General features: G+C 43.8%; 1 protein-coding gene across 2 annotated transcripts in view; it reads left to right on the top strand.

Annotated features, from left to right (window-relative positions):
* Positions 1–7,216: 7,216 nt before the first annotated feature.
* The window catches only part of KIF13B (kinesin family member 13B), a 111,864-nt gene continuing 99,167 nt past the window's right edge, over positions 7,217–19,913 (top strand). For both annotated transcript variants that reach the window (XM_065730482.1, XM_065730483.1), the window contains exons 1-2: positions 7,217–7,355; positions 17,348–17,441. In XM_065730482.1, coding sequence (XP_065586554.1) covers positions 7,301–7,355; positions 17,348–17,441 — 149 coding nt within the window. In that variant the 5' untranslated portion in view covers positions 7,217–7,300. The remainder of the gene's footprint in view (positions 7,356–17,347; positions 17,442–19,913) is intronic.

Consider the following 19,913-nt stretch of genomic DNA (forward strand, 5'->3'; position numbering starts at 1 on the left):
GATAGGCAGAGGGCTGGAAGCAGAGGAAGCAGCAAGATCCAAGTGGTAGAGCTGGGCTCCAGTTTCCCAGTAAGATGAACCAAAATGCTTAGACTCAAACTTCAAGCTGGGCTCCTGCTATAACACACTGTGAACTTATGAACTTATGAGATGTCAATAGGTTCCTTAAGAAACACATACTATAATGGCTCCCCACATACCACAGGGACTTTGGAGCTCCATGGCAGTTTCCAGCAGACCCATGACACTGGTTTTTAGCAGTACACCAATACAGCCAATACATTTTTTTTTATATATATAAGAGCAACACTCTCTGAGTGATGTAATTACCTGGGCATCTCCATTTTCATTTTTACTAAGTCCAAAATAAAGTCCAAGTGAAGTATATTCTTAGTCCTTCAACAGCAGTTATCACCTTATTGTTTGATACTTTATTTCACATGCAGACTCAAAGAATCATAGAGCCATTAAGGTTGGCAAATAACTCTAAGAACAACAAGTCCAACCCCAACCCATCCCCAGCTATCAACTATCACTTAGCAGATGGTATTATTAATTAGAGTTATGTCCACACTAGTAGTCAAAAATGGTGTTTCATTCTTTTTGCTGCATAAAGGGGTGCACCAACTATTGCTGGAGACGCTGCCCAAACTCATCATGCCTGGATCACATCTGTGCCTCTGTGCTTGGCAAGAGCATATTAGGAGGAATGGGAGAGTTTGCCAGCTTTGCTTTGCTTTGCCCCGACAGAGCTGGTGCAGGGGAATCGGTGCCACCAGGCAACAGATGCTGATGCTGTCAGGGGATAAAACAGCCTTCTCAAACATAGTTAACAGGGACAAGAAAAGGAAATACTGCAATTAGACCTGATTTATTTTACTCCTTAGCCACCGGGTGTCACTCTTGTCTATGGAGTCAGAAAGCATTTTTGGTCCCTTAAAATCCTATTTCGTGAATAAATTCTGCTGCTGGCAGTGGTGACAGCAGCATCCCCATTTATCACACTTTCCCAGGTTACAATATCAAATCGCTGCCTTATTAAATTTGGGGGTATCTGGAGCTGGCATTTTAGCCTGCAGTGCTATTTGCGAAACACAGGCAAAACACATTAAAATGTTTTTTCTATTATTATTGGTGTAAATGTAGCTGGAAAATTCAGATCTGGGTTTGGATTAGGAGCTCTGCTTGTGTCGGGCGTGTCTGCCTCTCCATCACTTGCCTGGAGACTGTGCAGCCTCTGCAGGGAGGGAAGAAGAAGAAGGGAGAAAGTGTGGAGGAAAAAATAATGGGTTTTTTTTTCTGTGTGGGAGGAGGTGAGATGGGGGGGTCTCCTCTGCAGAAGCAGTGCAGGAGCACCACAACTGAGCAAATGAAGCTGTCGCATACTCCAGCCCTTGAAGCCATGCATGGCAGCTCAGCTCTCACAGCTCATGTGTCTCAGAGGTTCCAAGAGATAGGTGCTGCAAACATTACACAACTCTGTAAATATGCATTTTGTGGTGTAGCAGGGATGGTCATCATGCTGTTGGTTTTTTTATTATATTCCTAGGACTACACAGTTGTCTTGCAACTGCTACATTCTTCCATTCTTCTGCTAATTTGGTATTCTTTGAGTTCTCTGGAGATTTTCCTCTCTCTCTAAAAATAGAAAATCCATTTTCTTTTCAAACAAATGAAATGCAGTGTCAAATCTTTACCTGAGGAAAGCTCAAATAAAATGCCACAGGGCTGGTAAAACCAGTTGCTTTGAATCATTCGGTATCAGCAAACCGAAATGCTGATAAGAACAATAAAGGGTTTTAGTCAATAGCATAAAGAAAATTCTCATTGAGGCCTCATCCAACAAGCCTATAAATTGCTGATTTCACATGGCCTTGCTCTGCTATTGGATGCATATGTGCTGAAATCTCACTCTGTGTACATCTGAGTATGGCTACAGGAAATCTCACTTCCAGGGTTTATGAAGAGATCAGGGCTTGGCTATTGACTCAGGATCCCCTCTGGTAATACAGGAAGGGGTGCCGTGTCTCATAATGCCATAGAATTTATGACCAAGACTTTGAACTTTGGAATAATGAAGAAAAAAAATGAAGGTAGGTGATCAACAAAAAGTTTATTTCAGATTTTACCCTACATTACAACCTAGTACAGCATGCAGACTACAAGAGTCCATTTATTTCCACGTGGATACTCTCACACTAAGCCCAGGATCAGTAAAAAATCAGCTATACATGTTTGGTAATTACATATACTTCAGTTTTACAAAGGTACTGTTAAAATAATCGAGTACAGAAAGCAATTTACCAATATTAAAGCCCCCTTAACTTGCAAATTTATACAAACTGTGTTGCACAAGAAATTTCAGTAATTGTTTTAATAAGGAAGGAAGGAGGGAAGGAGAGAAGGAGGGATGGCAGGTGCAGGGCTGCTGGGTGCCCCAAATGCCTCCCAGTCCCTGGTGGGACCACCCCAGCAGTGTTCAGCTTCCTGCAAAAGTGAATGGCAGTGACATTTCAGAGCTTCCATACAGATAGCAGAACACTGATGAAATCTTCTGTTTTAGTTTCCCAAAGCTTGAATCATTTATGGGTAGAAACTAGGTCTCCAGCAAATTCATAATTGATGTGTCTCTTTTGATACAACATCTTGTGGATGAAAAAATTGATTTAAAATATGCTTAATTTGTTGCTTGTTATGGTTTAGAAGAAAAGACATTCAAAAGGCTGCCACAATTTCTGGCTTGCCCTGAGATATAATTAGTCTAGATGATCAGAGATCTGTTCATATCTTCAACTAGATAAAAACAAAAGCCAGTCTCTTCCACCACAACTCAGTTATATGCACACTCCAGGCATCACAGTCATGTGAGACACAGGGAATCCTTATGACTTTGCTGCCTTTAAACTTTCTTAGCTGCTTATGAAGTACTGAGATGAAGGACACTGATCATATTGCCCTCCCCTCTCCTCTTCCCTCCCCCCCTGCTCCTTATTACTGCTTTAATCCCTGCCTCAACCAGGTGGTATAATAACCCTGGCTCCACAATCTGATGAAAATTAGTGTTGCACTCAGAAACTCAATAAATGAATGGGAGGGACTAGCAATGCCTCCCCCACAAGGATGTTTTATTAATTAAATTAGCATTTAAATAGCCAGAGCAAATCTGGGAAGTCAGCCCCTCATTACAGTAACTAAGAAGGGGGAAAAGAGCTCCAGACAATTCCCTACAAGACGGGGTTAAGTTGGCGTTTCACAAACTATTTGCCAGGGCTGTCCCTCCCAAGTGAATGCTGCCATCCCCCCCTTCTTCCTCCCAGTATAATTAGCATGTTCCAGTGCTGTGAATGGAAACAATATCCTCCCTCCAAGCTGTGCCCCTCCAGGGAGATGCTTCCCACAGATTGTGAAACCCTGAGCCAGGGAAAGGGCTTGTCGAGGAATTCACTGTGGGGTAATTACACTGAGGTAGTCTGTGCCAGTGCAAGATAAGTTGCATTACCGTAATTCATTGTGGGAGACAGCAGCAGTGTAAAGGAAATGTGCACAGGCATAACTGCAGAGATCCAGGAGAAGTTACTGCTCGAGTCCCAGTAAGACTTGACGTGAAAGGACATCCAAGCAGTGGAGAGCTCTTTGGGCTCTAAGGATGTCTCATGGACTTCAAACAAGTTTGGAGGAAGTAGCAATGATTGCCTAAAAGAGATGCGTGAATCTGAAGTTTCTCTTTGGCAATCAAAACTAAATGTGAAAATGTTATGCTGTGTCCATGAGAAATAAAAAGACACATACAATCTTTTCCCCAAAGGACTTACTATTTGATTTTATGTATAGCAGGAGTCAATGGTAAAGAGCTAATCCAGAGGAGAAGATGCACGACGAAGGCACACACTGGATTTGGGTCACACCTGCTACACACAGCAGTATGCACATCTGGCTAGTTTCATCTCATTTATTTAAACCAGATTCCAGGTGACTCCACCCTATGCAAAAACCCTCCACTCCCTGCTCACTAGCTGTAAAGCCAGGATTATATTTATCTCCATCACAAAACATTCAGTTTCAGAAGACATCGGTGCGGTTTGCTGAGGCCCCAGCTGGAAAATACCACAAGAAGTTCAAAGCCTGGTTTCATCCTGTAATCGGATCCTCAAGTTCACAAGTGCAAGAACCAACTGTGCAGGCTGAAAGCGGAACACCCGGCTCCCAGCAAGAAACTGCACACAGCACAGAGCTGTGGCACACGGAGGAGTTAAGAGTCAGAGAATCATGGAATGAACTGGGTTGGAAGGGACCTTAAAGATAACAGAATCATAGGATGAATTGGATTGGAAGGGACCTTAAAAGTCAAAGAATCATAGAATGAAGTGGGTTGGAAGAGACCTTAACAATCATCCAGCTCCAACCCATGGCCATGGACAGGGTCATTGATGCATTGATGTGTTCTGCTCCCACCTACAAAATCTCAGCTTGTGTTTTTTCAAAGCTTTGGCCACTTGGTCTGACCTGCTGCTGCTGCTGGTATTGTTATTATTATTATTATTGCTATTGTTGTCATTATTGTTATTATTTACCCTCAAGATAGCTTGCTAACCTTTGCATGCACTTAGGAGGTCTGCCACTCCTGCTAAAAATATGGGCAATAATGCCTGTATCAGTTAAATACCAGCTTAGTACTGGTATTCTCACTACCTTGACAAGATATTCTTCAGGTCAGCCAGGCATGAGATGATACATATTGAGTACAGTTCTCCTGGGCAAAAAGTGCTACCTCCTGAAATCTTGTGTCAAAACCTCTCAGAGCTGTGTTATTTATTTCTGCTACTGTCACAAAGCCTCGTCCCTATCCTTGATGTTGATGGGACAGAGGATTACAGTTCTGAATAATTTTTATCCGTCCTTGCTGAAATCTGGCCGTTCAAAATAACACAGAGAGAGCCCTTGTTTTGAACTAAAATAGCAGTGACATGGTTTTTCAAGCATGACCATTTAAATGAGATTTTGCATCTTTGCATTAGGGTTTCACTGTTGGTCTCTGTGAGCAGTGGCTGTGGTTGAGCAGTTGGGCCACACAAGGGAGAGAAACTGTAATACTGTTCAAACCACTTCCAATTATTAAGTTCTTATAGTTATTATTTTACTCAACTGCCTTTGCTAATAAAGCTATAGTTAATGACCTGAAAGGAGGTTGTGGTGAGGTGGGGGTTGGCCTCTTTTCCCAAGTAACAATGATAGGAGGAGAGGTGATGACCTCAAGCTGCACCACAGGGGGTTCAGGTTGGATATTTGGAAATATTCTTTCTCCAGATTTTCTCCGTTTTCTTTATCCAGAATGCCACAGAGCTGCAAAGCAAGGCCGTGGTGTTTCTTTAACTTGTAGAGTCAACCTCGCAGAGGGGTAAGGTTTCGTCTCAATCCAGTCACCTCCCAGTGCACACACTCCAAAATATCAGATGACTCCAGATGCTCAGTTTTCAGGCTTGGATGTTCACAGAACTACAGAACTGTAGGGGTTGGAAGGGACCTCTAGAGATCATCAGTCCAACCCCCTGCCAAAGCAGCTCCCTAGCCCAGGATCACCTTCCTCAACCTGCTGGCTGTGCTCCCCAAGATCCCACTGGCCTTCTTGGCCACCAGAGCACACTGCTCATGTCCAACCTGTCATCCACCAGGACACCCAGGTTTCTCTCCTCAGAGCTCCTCTCCAGCAGACCATTCCCCAACCTGTACCGGTGTATGCAGTTATTCCTCCCTAGGTGCAAGACTCCACACTTGCACATGTTAAACCTCATCTGGTTCCTCTCTGCTCAACTATCCAGCCTGTCCAGGTCTCGCTGAATGGCAGCACAGCCTTCTGGTGTGTCAGCCACTCCTCACAGCTCCATATCATCAGCAAGGTTGCTGAGGGTGGACTCTATCCCCTCATCAAGGTCACTGATGAAGATGCCATATCTTTATTGCTATGAATTCTCCCAACGAACGCAAAGCGATCATAGAATCACTACAGTGGGAAAAGACCATTAAGATCACCTGGTTTTCAAATGTGCTGTTGCCTATCACATCAGACATTATCATGTACACTCAGATATGGCCCATCCTCATGCACAGTGCTTCCAGAACTCAAATATGAAAGAAAATATCAGTTCTGGAGGGGAGGGGGTGTTAATATCTTCCTTCCTCCCTCCATTCCTCCCTCCTTTCCTCCCTTCCTCTCTCCCTTCTCTCTCTCCTTTCCTATCTTTCTTTTCTTTCCTATCTTTCTTTCTTTTCTTTCCTATCTTTCTTTCTTTCTTTCCTATCTTTCTTTCTTTCTTTCTTTCTTTCTTTCTTTCTTTCTTTCTTTCTTTCTTTCTTTCTTTCTTTCTTTCTTTCTTTCTTTCTTTCTTTCTTTCTTTCTTTCTTTCTTTCTTTCTTTCTTTCTTTCTTTCTTTCTTTCTTTCTTTCTTTCTTTCTTTCTTTCTTTCTTTCTCCCTTTCTCCCTTTCTCCCTTTCTCCCTTTCTCCCTTTCTCCCTTTCTCCCTTTCTTTCTCCCTTTCTTTCTCCCTTTCTTTCTCCCTTTCTTTCTTTCTCCCTTTCTTTCTTTCTCCCTTTCTTTCTCCCTTTCTTTCTTTCTCCCTTTCTTTCTTTCTCCCTTTCTTTCTTTCTCCCTTTCTTTCTTTCTTTCTCCCTTTCTCCCCTTCTCCCTTTCTCCCCTTCTCCCTTTCTTTCTTTCTTTCTCCCTTTCTCCCCTTCTCCCTTTCTCTCTCTTTCTCTGTTTTTCTTTCTTACTCTCTCTCTCTCTCTCTTTCTCTCTCCTTCCTTCCTTCCCTCCTTCCTTTCTTCCTTGCTTTCTCTCTCTTTCTCTCTCTCTACGTGGATAATCTCCTTATGCCACTCAGAAGGCCCTAAGTCACTTCTAGGAGCCAAGCTGCCACACAGCCCATCCACAGCCGCCCAGGGGACAACTGGCAGGGCCTGGAGGGACCCACTCTGCCAGCACCCACCAGCGGGGCTCCACTGCGGGTCTCGAGGACTACATATCCCAACATGCAACGCCCTCGCTCCATCCCGAGGCCGCGGGCGGGACTACATCTCCCAGCACACACCGCGCTACACCTCCCCCCTTCTCCTTGCGGCCGCCGCGCTGCACGCTGGGAGCTGTAGTCCCGCCGGACGTTGGTCCGGCGCGGCGCCTCCCTCCCGCTGCCGCCCGGCCTCGGCCCCCCGCCCCGCTCCGCGCTCCTCCCCGCGCCGCCGGCGGTTGTCCCTCGGCAGACGGAAGCCGAGGAGGGAACGAGGGAGCCGGGGCGGTCGGAGCGGCGCGATGGGGGATTCCAAAGTGAAGGTGGCGGTGCGCGTCCGCCCCATGAACCGGAGAGGTGAGAGCCGTCAGTGCCCTCCGCCCGGCCCGGCCGTGCGGGGAGCGGCCGTGCGGGGAAGTGCAGCTGTTCCCGGGCGTGTGCGGGAGCGGGGATGGATGTGCTGGTGTCTGTGGGGTGGGCGAAGCCGGGCTGCCCCCGGGAGCGGCTGTCTTCACTTTTTTTTTTCTTCTTTTTTTATTTTTATTTTCCCCCTCAACGAAACTTGCCTGAGGGTTTCGTTAATCACACTGCGGTCTGGGCATCTGTTTAAATGTTTATGACTTGTCTTAATTAGAAAAACTTGCTCTGGATGATGAGGAAGCAAGTATGAAAAGGGAACTGCAGCCAGGGAGTGGGGAGGTGAAGGAGGCAGGGATCCAAGAAACGTGTAAGGTTTTGTTTTCCCACATTCTCACAGAAGTATGCCAGTAATTCCTTCGGGGGGATCGAGTGAAAGCAGTTTAACAGCTACAAGGAGTGATCTGAAACTAAATAACGCTTATTAATTCGTTTTGGTAAATAGGAAGAATAAAAGTTGAAGTTGCTGCATGAAGTGTTTCCATGCCTTTTGAAATGGAAGTGTCCAGATGTGGAGTCCTCAGTTCAGGAGAGACGTAGACCTGCTGGAGCACATCCAGAAGAGGGCCACAAAAATGGTCCCAGGGATGGAATGCCTCTCCTCTGAGGTTGAGCTGGGGCTGTGCAGTCTAAAGAAGAGAAGGCTGCAAGGTGACCTGAGAGCAGCCTGTCAGCATCTAAAGGGGACAGACTCTTTGTCAGGGTCGGTTGTGACAGGACAAGGGGAAATGGATTTAAACAAAAAGTGGAGAGATGTATACTGGGTACAAGGAAGAAGTTTTTTATAGTATGAGTGATGGGGCACTGGCACAGGTTGTCCTTAGAGGTGGTGGTGTCCAATCCCTGCAGACAGACCAGGTCAGGCTGGTGGGGCTGTGAGCACTGATGGAGCTGTGGGTGTCCCTGCTCACTGCAGAGATTGGGACCAGATGGCTTTTAAAGGTCTCTTCCAACTATGATGCTGTGAAATGTCAGACTTTTAAGTTCATCAAAGCTTTTAACTCTCACAAGTAAAGTAAAGGAGATGGAGTTAGGCAGATGGGTTAGGTCAGTTGAGGTTATTTTGACCAAAATCTGCTCTTTTTGAAACAAACAAACAGAAAAACAACAAAAACCAAACTTAGCAGTGTGCAGAATTGAGGGAGAGTACATCCTTGCAGGGTGCTGGTGGGAAAAGATTCAGGGACATTGAGGTGGGAGCTGGTGTGGAGTAGACCTGGAAGGTTGTGCCTTGTTTCAGGGATAGTGTCATGGAATTGTCTGAGTTGGAAGGGAACTTTAAAGGTCATTTGGTCCAGCTCCCCAGCAGTGAGCAGGGATACCTACAGCTCCGTCAGCTGCTCAGAGCCCCATCCAGCCTGAGCTTCAGTATCTCCAGGGACAGGGCACCCACCACCTTTGGGAACCTGTGCTGGTGATTCACAACTCGTACTGTAAAAAAATGTTTTACTTATATCCATGGTTATATCCAGGGCTACATTCCTTCTAGCCTTGTTCTTCCCTCTTGTCCCTTTCCTGTCATAGGTCATTTCCATGGCTGTGACCTAGATATCTTCTGCCTTGTGTTTTTTACTCCCTGGATTATGGGATTGTACAAAAATTCTGGTTGGAAGGAACCACTGGTGGTCTCTAGTCCAATCAAACTGGATCAAATTGCAAATGAAATTGGGTTAAGTTGCACAGGTTCAGTCAAGTTTTGAATCTTTTAGGATGAGTAACACACCTTCCCCTTCTGTTGTATATATTTCACATAGATTCAGCCCCTTGCTTGTTCATGTGTGGTGCTTTTCAAGCTATAGGGGCCGAAGTATGCATATGTAATAGAGGATGAAGAGGTGGAAGTAAAAGGGATAAAATGGTGTGTAAGGTTGTAGAATTAGAGGTGCATATATTTGGTAGATGAGAAGAGTGTATTTTGTTGTCACAGCCATTTCATTCTGTATAAACTAAAAAAGGTAACAGACCAAAAAGACCTGCTGTAGCCTTGCTGTTAGGGTACAGTATAATTATCCTGCTGAGGATCGTCGTGGAGTGATGGATGTCTGAGGATGCTCCCTGTTCAGCAAGAAGGAGCACCTGTCCTGCACGTAGCTTGGCAATTGGGATGTGCCTCCTCTCTGTAAGAACTGCTTTGCAGCTGTGAGGTGCCCTGTTATTTTGAATTCACAGAAAGATAGAATGGCTTGGGTTGGATGAGACTTCAGGTTCGTGTGGGGCCAGCCTAAAAGGTGGAACTCTTCTTCCTGCCCCAAATGAGATTTCCTGGAATTGTTGTTTGTTGTTGTTTGTTTGTTTTATTTCTGAGTGGGTTATTTGCCACAGTCCAGATGTTATGGCCAGTTGTAAACAAGTGATGTTTCTGATGTTCCTAGAATTTACAGAAATAGCGAGCAATAAGCCTGATATTTCCTTACCTCCGTGATGTTAAATGTGTTTGTGTAACTGATTTCTTCAGAGTCATCTAGCTGTTAAAAATTCTGTGGCTTTGCTTTTTTTAAGAAGCTTTGAGGTTTTCTTGGAAGCTCTGTCGTATGTGCTTTGTTCTAAATAACATTTGCACGAAGTTCTGGGACTTTGGACGTGAAGCAAGTATTTGTTTTCTTCAGGGTCACGAGTAATGTTCTTTCCTTCCCTCTGCACCAAAGGGCTTAAAATTGCAGACCTGTCAGATGGCTGCAACTGTAGGAATTTAAGCTTTGAAACGTTCTCAGTGTTTACTTGTGGTGGTGGTGGTTGTCTTCAGTGTTTGAATTATGAATTTCTTAAGGCGAGGGTTTATTAGGTTAATAAAAGCGGTATGTTTAACCATTACTAATTTATACAGCTCATAAAAGTATAATAAGGTCTGCGTGGATGTTGGAGGGATTTCTGCATCAAATAGCTGCTTGTGGTGCTGCATTTTGAGGTGGTGGTATTGAGGGTCCTGCTCCAGTCTCGTGTGAAGTGGCAGTCTACAAATTAAGCTTGCAGTTCTCATTTGTGGCAGTGAGAGGAAGCGTTCATAATTGTGCTTGAATGGCTTACTTTTTCAGATCTGTGTTATTTTTTGCATTATGCTTCAAAGTAGGCCCAAATCCTACAGGCTGTGTATGAAAGCTGTACTTTGTAAAACTACTTGTATGTTATTTTACTTGTAGCATCGCTTGTGAAGTTGTACGCTCCTTGGGGTAGTAATCATGACTTCTCTTTTGTACTTCATAGAGTCATTGGAGTTGGAAGGGACCCTTAAAGGCCATCTGATCCCACTCTCTGCAATGAGCAGAGACACCCACAGCTCCATCAATGCTCAGAGCCCCGTCCAGCCTCACCTTGGCTGCCTCCAGGTCCAGGTCACCACCACCTCTCAGGGCAGCCTATGCCAGTGCCTCACCAACCTTACTGTGAAAAACTCTTTTTCCTTACATCCAATCCAAATCTTCCACTCTTTTAGTTTGAAACTGTAAACTATACTTTTGAAACCATACTTTGCATAAAGATCTCAATTAACATGGTTTTATGAAATAGAGAGTTTTGCACTGTTTTATTTGAAATCTTTTTTTTTTTCCTTGGTTTTGTGGCAATGTCATATTTCCCAGTGTAGCACTTGTTCTGGGTTTTTGGTTTTGTTTTTTTTTTCATAATAACCAGGGGCTTCTGTTGCTGTTGTTGGATTTTCCTTTTGACTGTTGTCACTGACTTCACCATTGCAGATATTCATCGTATTTCAGGTAAATGCTGTGCAGAGCTCAAGTCATACCACGAAGCAAAGCAAAAGGCAGCTTGAGGTTTTTCAATAAAGGTTTCTTTTATTCAGTATTCTAGTCTCAGGTGATCTTAGTGTGCAAGCATCACATAGGCATGTTCAAACCTTTGTGTTTCTCTGTGCCTTTCTTTAGTCGGTTGAATGTAGCATTAATTAAAATACAAAATCTTTATCAGCACTGGCAGGATATGAATTACACTCAAGAATGATGCTTCAAGCCAGCATAAATGACTGCTATCATAGAATCATTAAGGTTGGAGAAGACCTCTAAGATCATCTGCCAAGCCATCACCACCGTGCCTACTAACTTACGTCGCTCAGTGTGGCATCTGCCCTTTGTGTGTTGTAGTGCTTGGAAAAGCATCCCGGGGGAACAGCAGCAGCACGGTGAAGGCAGGAGGCAGAGGGGAGTGCAGGTGGGGTGCCTGTGCCCATCTGGGTTGGAGCTGTGTGCACCCAGCTCTGCTCCTGGCTGCACTGCTGGAGTACGCTGCTTTTGGAGGTTGTGGCTTCCAGCCTAGATAGCTTGTAAATGGACACGCAGGTCCATTGCTAATGTGCACCTTCATCTGGACTAGTTTCTGTGTACAGACAGGGATCCTTTGTGCTTTGATGATAAAGCTTCTGTCTCCAGCGCTTGTCAGGAAGGAATTTGCTTCTCTATGTATGTAAGCCTCTGTCTGTGGTGCTAGGTCCTAATTTTCTGCCTCCTACCCTGTGGAGGTTGTGCTCCCAGTCACTTGACTTGTGTTTGTTTTGGGGGAAGGAAGCAGAGGTTGTTCTGTTTGTTTTCCTAGTGAAGATTACGACAGAAACATTCTATCTATAAATTGGAGTTTGTGCAAGCAGCGTTAAAAGATTAATTATGGCATTAGAGTACATGAAATGGCACCTGTTCTATCCTGATGGCAATATATGAGCACCAGGCATTTCTTCCCCATTGTCCTTGTGATAAAAGGGCACCTGGGCTTTTTGTATTTCCTGTTTGCTGTTGATAACCTATGAAATAATGTTTGTAGTAGGAGCACCCTGGAGACAGGGTGACAAATGGGAAAAGCAGGCAGAGTTCGTGTTTCACCTTGCATTCCTCAGGCAGGCAATTGTATTTTAAGGACTCCTCAGGTGTTACGAGTTTATTCCCCACTGCTGGAGAACCGGTGGGACTACCACGCAGGCAAATGGGGATGCCACGGAGGAAGGCAATTCTTGTGCTAATTACATCTTTGGAGCTAGCCTGAAGTGCAGTATGAGATTACCTTTCTGCTGTGGTTTCAAGTTTGCTTCATCTTCACCAAGCCGACAAAGGATCAGATAAGGCTCGCTGTGAATAATTCTACCTTGGCTTTTAGAGGCTAAGCAAACGTTATTGCATTTCATTCTCTTTGAAGCCTCAAACAGAGCAGCACAAAGTTAGGCTCTGAGCTGCTTCTGAGCTCTTTGCTGCATCACGGAGTCACCCAGCTGCTGTGTGTCCTCAGTCTTTGTGAGCTGGGCAGCGTGTGCAGCAGCAGCATTGGCTGTAAGGTGGATGTCCACATAACACCTTGTGCCTTCACCAGAGCCAGTGGGCAGGCTCTCCTTTTGCAGAAAAGGAGACAGCAGAAAGTAGGATAAACTTGTTACCATTTGGGCAGCGTAGCGTTAACAAGTGAGATGAGCTTGCTGGAGTTTGCTGTGCTCATGTGTTTGAGCTGACTTAAACCTCATCGTCAAGATAGTGTTGTGTGCCCTTCCAGATGCACTCATGCATATTTGATGACTTTTAATTGCCTCAAACTGAAAATTTCATGAATGATATTTGCACAGTGAGTGCATAGCAGAGCAGCTTGAAGGACCCCTACTTTGACTTTGTGTTGGTAAGCCTCAGGGAGGGATCACGTTACTGCATTTTTGCCCCAGCACCTAAGTTAGTACAGCTTATAATGAATGTCCTAAGAGTGCTTTTAGGCTAACAACTTCTTTTAAGCTCTTTGCAGGGTCGTTTATATCTAAGTTATTTTCACTCTCTGTTGTGTGGTTAGTTAGTTTTGCCTTTATTTATGTTGGCTTCCGCATAGCAAAGGGCAAAGAGAAAAGTCACTCTAAGGCAACAAACACTGGCAGGGAGATGTGAGGACCTGTTGTGCTTGAACCAGCTTTCAGCTTGCTGAGAAAACAACAACAAAAACAAAAGCCTCTGTTTTTTTCAGTTGGCTTTCACTTAGTGTGTCAGAAATAAACTTTTAAATATTTCTGAATTAGTATTTAAACATTTCTGAGTCATTTTGCTGTTTGCTTTTGCAGACTGGAAAAGGCAAAAGGAACTGACTGCAATTTCTTCTTCAGTTTCAGCTTGAAGGCTCATGCTGCAGTATTCCACTTCCAGCCTTCAAGGGAATGTTAAGCTCCTGAAAATCTACTGGCAATTTAAAAAATAAAATTTCTATTGTCTCCATCTTTACAGGAGATTATACTGAGCATTTGAATTTGGGGCCAGTTTTGACTTATGAGTTTGGTTCGTACAAGCTAAGCCTTTTCCATTTTCCTTTTTGTACCTTACTCCTGTCTCTGGGATACCTTAGGTGTCAGTGCAGGTGCAGCTGCCCTGCACATCTGGTAGTGGGACTAGGAGGGTTCTGCTTCAAATTTATTCAATCTGCCTTATAATACCAGGCTCACATACAGGCTCAGTTTCAGTAGGATTTGGGATCAAAATGGCTGGACATTTATGAAGAGAGTTCCCTAATTGATCTGAAAATGAAAGTGGAGATTTCCTAGAGTTGACAATGTCCAGCATTTTCCAAAGTATTTCTCCTCTCCCCATCCTCCAGGACTCACATCCGCTCTTTGTCTCTGCCCCAGCCCTATTCAGTACATTTTACAGTTCTACCTCTGCTCATGTTTCTTGACTCTGCTGTGGAAAATGTGCTGTGCTGAGTTTATGATTACCAGAGGTGTGACTGCTATTAGAGAAGGAATGGAAACTCCTACCTGTCGCTGGGAGTGTACCATCACGTTGCTAGCCTGCTGAATCTGCCATTAGTTACGATGGTACATTGCTCCAGGGGCTGCTTTTCCTGCTCTCTCACCTTGTCATTTTTCTACCTTGTCTGAAGCACGATCAGTTTCTTAGGCTGGTGAAAAACTGAAGCACGTGGATAATGCACTGTTGTTTTTGTTGGTGGTAGGCTTTTTTTGCAGTGCCTCTAGGGCTCATCCAAGGCACTGTGGGTTGTCATAGTCATTTAAGATTTGCATGCTTGTAGGGTTTCACCCGAGGGTCTGCACTGCTAGAGTTTATATTGTCGTAGGAAACTTTTCTGAGGAGTTGAAAAATCAAGAGAAGTGGTGAAGAGAAAATCCAGGGTTGCATTTGCACTTAGTCCTGCTTTCTTAACACATCCATGGCTCTGAAATGCGACTGTGGAAAATTAAGACAATGTCTTTTTATTATGGATGTCACAGTTCTCTTTATGCTGTAGCTCTGAAAGACTTTCTTTTCCCATAATACACATTTCTTGAGATGATGAGTTTTAGTTTGAATTTTTCCAAAAGCAATTAGCTGATTGGTTTCTTGATTTGATGAAGCAGATGAGTAGTTGGTTCTATTTGCTTGGTGATGACTGAAGGTAGAAGAAGGTTAGCAGTGATAATGGGTGAGATTTTTAGGTCTCAAAAACACAGAGCTACAAGATTTGTGATGCATGTCCAAAGTTTGGCTGTGTGAGCCATATCTTCTCAATTCTGTGCTGTCTTATCTGTGTCTGCAGTGGAAAGAAACAATACTACCCAACCTGACAAACGAGTCCTTGCTGCAAGATGAACTAATCAGCAGGTTTTGTGTGTGCTTATCTTCTTACCTTGATACATCCTCCTTTTCCTTGTTGTTCAGGGGCAGAAAGTGTGCTGCTTACCTAGGAGATACTGAAACTAGTAAAAGTAAGGGTGGAGTACCTGTGTGATCTTAGGAGAAGATGAAGATAATCTGTCTGTGAGTATAACCTGCTTTAATAACAATGAAGACTTAATGAGGTGGAAAGTATGACAGAATTTGCAGTAGTGACTGATGTCAGTTTCATCTCTAAACCTACTGGAGCCAAAGAATGTGGTTTGTAGCAGAGAAAGAATTGGCACAAAACGTATGATGTGCTATTGAAACAGATTTTAAACTATTTTTCAGCTAAAAACAGAGCTGTTGTGTGAAACTTTTGTCAGGGCAGACAGAAAGCGTGGCCTTAAGGATATCTGATAAATAACCCAGTTTAGAGGCTGACAGCAACTGTTTCTTGAGGTTTGTTTTGTGGGTCACCCTGAGCTGATGTAACAGCTCAACCTTTGCTGGAAGATCTCCCTCTTGTGCCTCCTCACTTCCCACTGTGAAGATCCACACTGCCTTTGATGCTCCTCAGTCCTCTCACTGGGCTGCTCTGACTTTCTGCAGAGGCTGAGCACATCCGTTTTGACCCCTGTAAGGAACTCTTGTATCTTGTCTGTGTGTGCTCTTGGAAGTATTTCACAGAGATTGAATAACCACTAGCAACACTTCTGAGTTTAGCAGGAGTCCTGGGTACAGAAACTCCTGTCAGCAGTCTCTCTCAAGAGATTGGTTAAAAAATGTTGAGAGCAACCATAGGACTTGTGTACAGAGTGAGCATGCCTTGTGCTTTCCATAAGGGAAGTGGCATGTAAAAACCTTCAGTGGTTGAGGGAAACAGGTCACTGCAATACGGAATGTTAATCACTAACCAGCCAGACCAAGATAGTGGCATGTTGGATCTGGGATGTATGAAGAATATACTTTGATCTAAGGAAGCATGTATTACATACTAATGATAGGTAAATCGGCTTTCAGGGTGTGGAGAGACATTAAAATAAACATCAGCTTCTGAAACTTGTCTGTCTCTTCCTTCCACAAAAGCAGTGTAATAACAGAGTAGTTCAGAAAGAACTTGAGTTTCATGTGACTGGTAGGCTTGAGTTTGGCCTTTGTTATCCTTGACATAGGGAAAGACCTGTAACATCTCTTGCAACAACCAGCTGATCAGAGAAACTTTGTCTTCCTATCTTATTGAGCAGTAGTGAGAAGCCAGCGAGGTGCCCTACAGTTTATTAAGATCTGTGGTCTTTGCGTGAGAGATTTGCAGTCTGAGTTTATAAGGTGCTGCAAGGTGAATGAGCATGAAGAGGTGACAAAGAAGGAAAGAGCAGAGGTGAAGGAGGATGAGGATTATAATTAATGTGATTAGACACGGGCATGTTTTGGTGATTGAGGTGGGGTGTTGAACTCCATACAGAGGTTATTGTGTGTAGCCTGTCTTCATCACAGCACGTGAGAACTGTGGGGCATTCACTGGGTGTGACTCGTGGGTCGTGGTTGTAGGCATCAGCATTGGGGTGTGCTTTCGAAGTTTGGCATCAGGACGTAAGTAGATAGGAGTGGATTGCTTGTGCCCGGACCCGTGTCTGTAGGCAATGATTTTGTTTGCAAGTGGTTCTTTGTTCTTTTGTATCTAACTCCATTTGTCATTGGGTTGGATGCCTTGGGCGGTTGTCTGTTATCTGAAGCTTTTATTTTGTTTTCCCTGCCTCTACAGCTAAGAATTCTCATCCATCCCAGTTATTCTTCTTACTCAGGATATATCCCATTGCTTAGCATCATTTGGAAGGGTTGGGCTTTCCAGCTGGCTTGGAGCCTGTGGGGAAGGATAAGCCCTTTTCTCCACACTCATACCTAAATTATTTTTGATGGGACTTGAATTTCAGCGAGCAGGTGCCCCAGGACTGACAGCTGGCATGGCATGCTGCAGCAGCACAAGAGTGGCCAGGAAAACATGCTGCAGATGGCAGGGGCTGCCTTCCCTCCAAGCAGGAGGCATTGAGACAGCAAAGAGGAGAGCTGTCAGAGTGGTACCATGCCTAATGGTTCTTTCCCCAGAAGAAATTTCATACTGCCTTGTACGTGCTGATTGTCCTTCAGAAAAACCCAAGTGCTCTTTCTTGGTTTGAAAAGAGTGCATGCTTTAAAGCTGGACAAAATCCATCCCGGCAGAATATCTCTAGGAGTGGAATTTGGCAATAGTCCTGTTTCTATTCTCTGGCTGATGGGTGGCTGTCAGGCTGCATGAATAAATTTGGTATCTGGAAGAAGTAATGGTGTGTATAATCCTAGTGCTTTAAGAGTGGCACTTGACACTTTCTCATTTCTTTATAGAGCTTGATCTGCATACAAAATGTGTGGTGGATGTGGATGCAAACAAGGTTATTCTTCATCCTGTAAACACCAACCTTTCAAAAGGAGATGCCAGGTAAGATTTTTTGAATGAGGAAGGTCAGGTTATGTAAATTAAATGAGGCAAGCAACTGGGAAGCTGAGGCTTTGATAGAGGGCTTTCAGTTTTAAAAAATTATATCTATCTATATATATATGTATGTATATTCCTTCTGCTATGTACTTACCATTGTCTGTAAAGTAAGGCTGACTTCACTGCACTGGGAAGAAGCTTTGATAACCAAGTGCTTGCTGTATTTTAAAAATGAATGTTTGCTTCCTGCTATAAACAGTGTGTTAGCAACCAATTGGTCTGTGAACTGTTTCATTTGTTCTCGAATGCTATTATGGGACTGAAGATATTGAAACCTGCAAAATAATTTGAGCTGGGCACAGTTTTGTCTATTTGGAATGAAATAAAACTTGACTGTTATTTTCTCATATTGGGCTTGTGTTCAGTATGTAAGAAGGGGAATAGAAACAAGGTGGAGAGGTGTAGCTGGGGTCTTGGCAGTGAGACACTGCATGCATCATAATACTTGGAGAGGTGGCTAAGGGCAGGAACTAGTTTGTGTAGGAGCTGGCATCAATTTGTTAAACTACTGTGAGAAGTCCTGTAGCGTTTGTTAGAGTTAAGGTTGGGTCCGATTAATTTATTGCTTGTTTGCAAGGGGAGGAAATGTGAAGAATGTATGTGTGAAACGAAGTAACAGGGGTCCAGGAAAAGGCAGAACCCATTACTGGGCTTGTACAATCAATCACGATCTGTTTTGTGGGGAAAAAAGTAGGGGAGAATGTGGTGTTAAAGGTGACAGAAGTGAGAGAAATTCAGTTAAACACACAAAAGAGCTTTGTTTAAATACCATAGTTTTGTCATGTAAACCTACACAGTATGCCAGTGGTCAATAAAAGTCTTCTTCCCCTGGTCCTTGCTCGTTATAAACCTCAAGTGGTAATGCACAGAAAAGCAAACTATCAAAGTGCAATAGATGCTTTACTGATAGCAGCTGAAGGACTTACTATAGACAGTGGGGTTGGAGCTTTAAGAGGATACTTAAAAATGTCCTTGCGGGGCGGAGTGTTTTTGTTCGTGTTAATATCCGCCTCCTCCAGAACCACCTGCTTTGTTTAGCAAATACCTGTGTTGATGTGAACCTTTCAAACTGCAAGAAGATGACAGGCAAACGAGTGGTATGAAGAATGTTATTCAGAGCTTCTCTAACGCAGGATGACCAAGCAAATGCCGCGTAGTTCGTCGTTCCAAATGTGTTATAAAATGTTCCTAGTGTAGTCAGCGGAGAATACGTCATGCAAATCATGCCCCCTGGCAAGGGAGGAATCGTTTGGCAGTTGTGTTGGCTTCCCAGACAAGATGGTGAGTCCCGTGTGAGAAACTGGCATGCCAGGCTGAAGAATGGCTCATTTGCATTTTCACAAATAGCCATTGCTAATCTAAGCAGCATGCACAGTAAATTTATATGGGGTGATTAATAAAAGAGAGAAAAGTGGAGGCCCGTTAAGTGCGTGGAAGATTTGCCTACAAACACTGAGACAACAAATCTCAGAAACATAACTGGAATAGTGAGGATGTAGAGCAGGGTCTTACCCAGGATACCCTTGAGATGGGCACCCACTAAATTGTCTCTGCAACTCTGTCAGAAATCTTAAGTATCAGATCAAGGGAGAAGTTAGTTTTTATTTGCTTTTGGCTTAAGAAAAATAGTATTGTAAATTAACTCTATAGAGGTGTGCAGAGCAAGCGGGACACATTTGAAAACCTTAACACCTTAGCTTAATTTCTCATTAATTTGACAAGGTCAGTTTAGGAACTGTGAATAGAACTTTAGAGGTAGGAATCTGTGCATTCCCATCCCTGCTTACGTGGGACTCAGCTGTGCTCTGCCTGGGAGCTGAGTTTATAAAAACAGCCTGTGACTTTTAGAAACATGCATATTTTCCCACTTCCATCCTCTCGGGTAGAAAGCAAGTTTGAGGGATGGGGAGGTGTGTAAATAGCGTGCTTGATAAGTAAAATAGGCAGGGCTATGGTTGCATCTGTTTGTCCTGACTCCCCAGAGTGCTTCTTGCAGAATGCATTCTGCATAATGTGTCTGCCTGCAAAAAGTGACAGAAAAGTCTGCTCCCTAGCTATTGCGTATCTTGAAGATAACTGACTTGAGATGTGTGAGACCTGACTTTTGGACATAGCAAATGGCATTAATGCAGTTGTCACTGGAAAATTTCAGGTCTTGAGGAAAAGAATCTGGCTTCTTGAAGTTTTCTGTTAAAAATGAAGGAATTATTTGAAAGTCCAGGTGACAGCTGGTCAGCCTCACTTTCCTCAATGTCTACAAACAGAATATAATTGCACATTTCTCTGGGAACTGGAGGATTCACAAATGCATGTGAAACACTTGGTCAAAAAAAAAGGAAGTCTGTTTTTGTACAACTTCATAAATCTGGCATCCTGTTGGTTTTCCTTAACCAAGAAATGACCTTTCTTGAGACA

Source organism: Cyrtonyx montezumae, unplaced genomic scaffold (assembly GCF_038088225.1).
Source record: "Cyrtonyx montezumae isolate F1298 unplaced genomic scaffold, pur_monq_1.0 scaffold_13, whole genome shotgun sequence".
Classification (NCBI taxonomy): domain Eukaryota; kingdom Metazoa; phylum Chordata; class Aves; order Galliformes; family Odontophoridae; genus Cyrtonyx; species Cyrtonyx montezumae.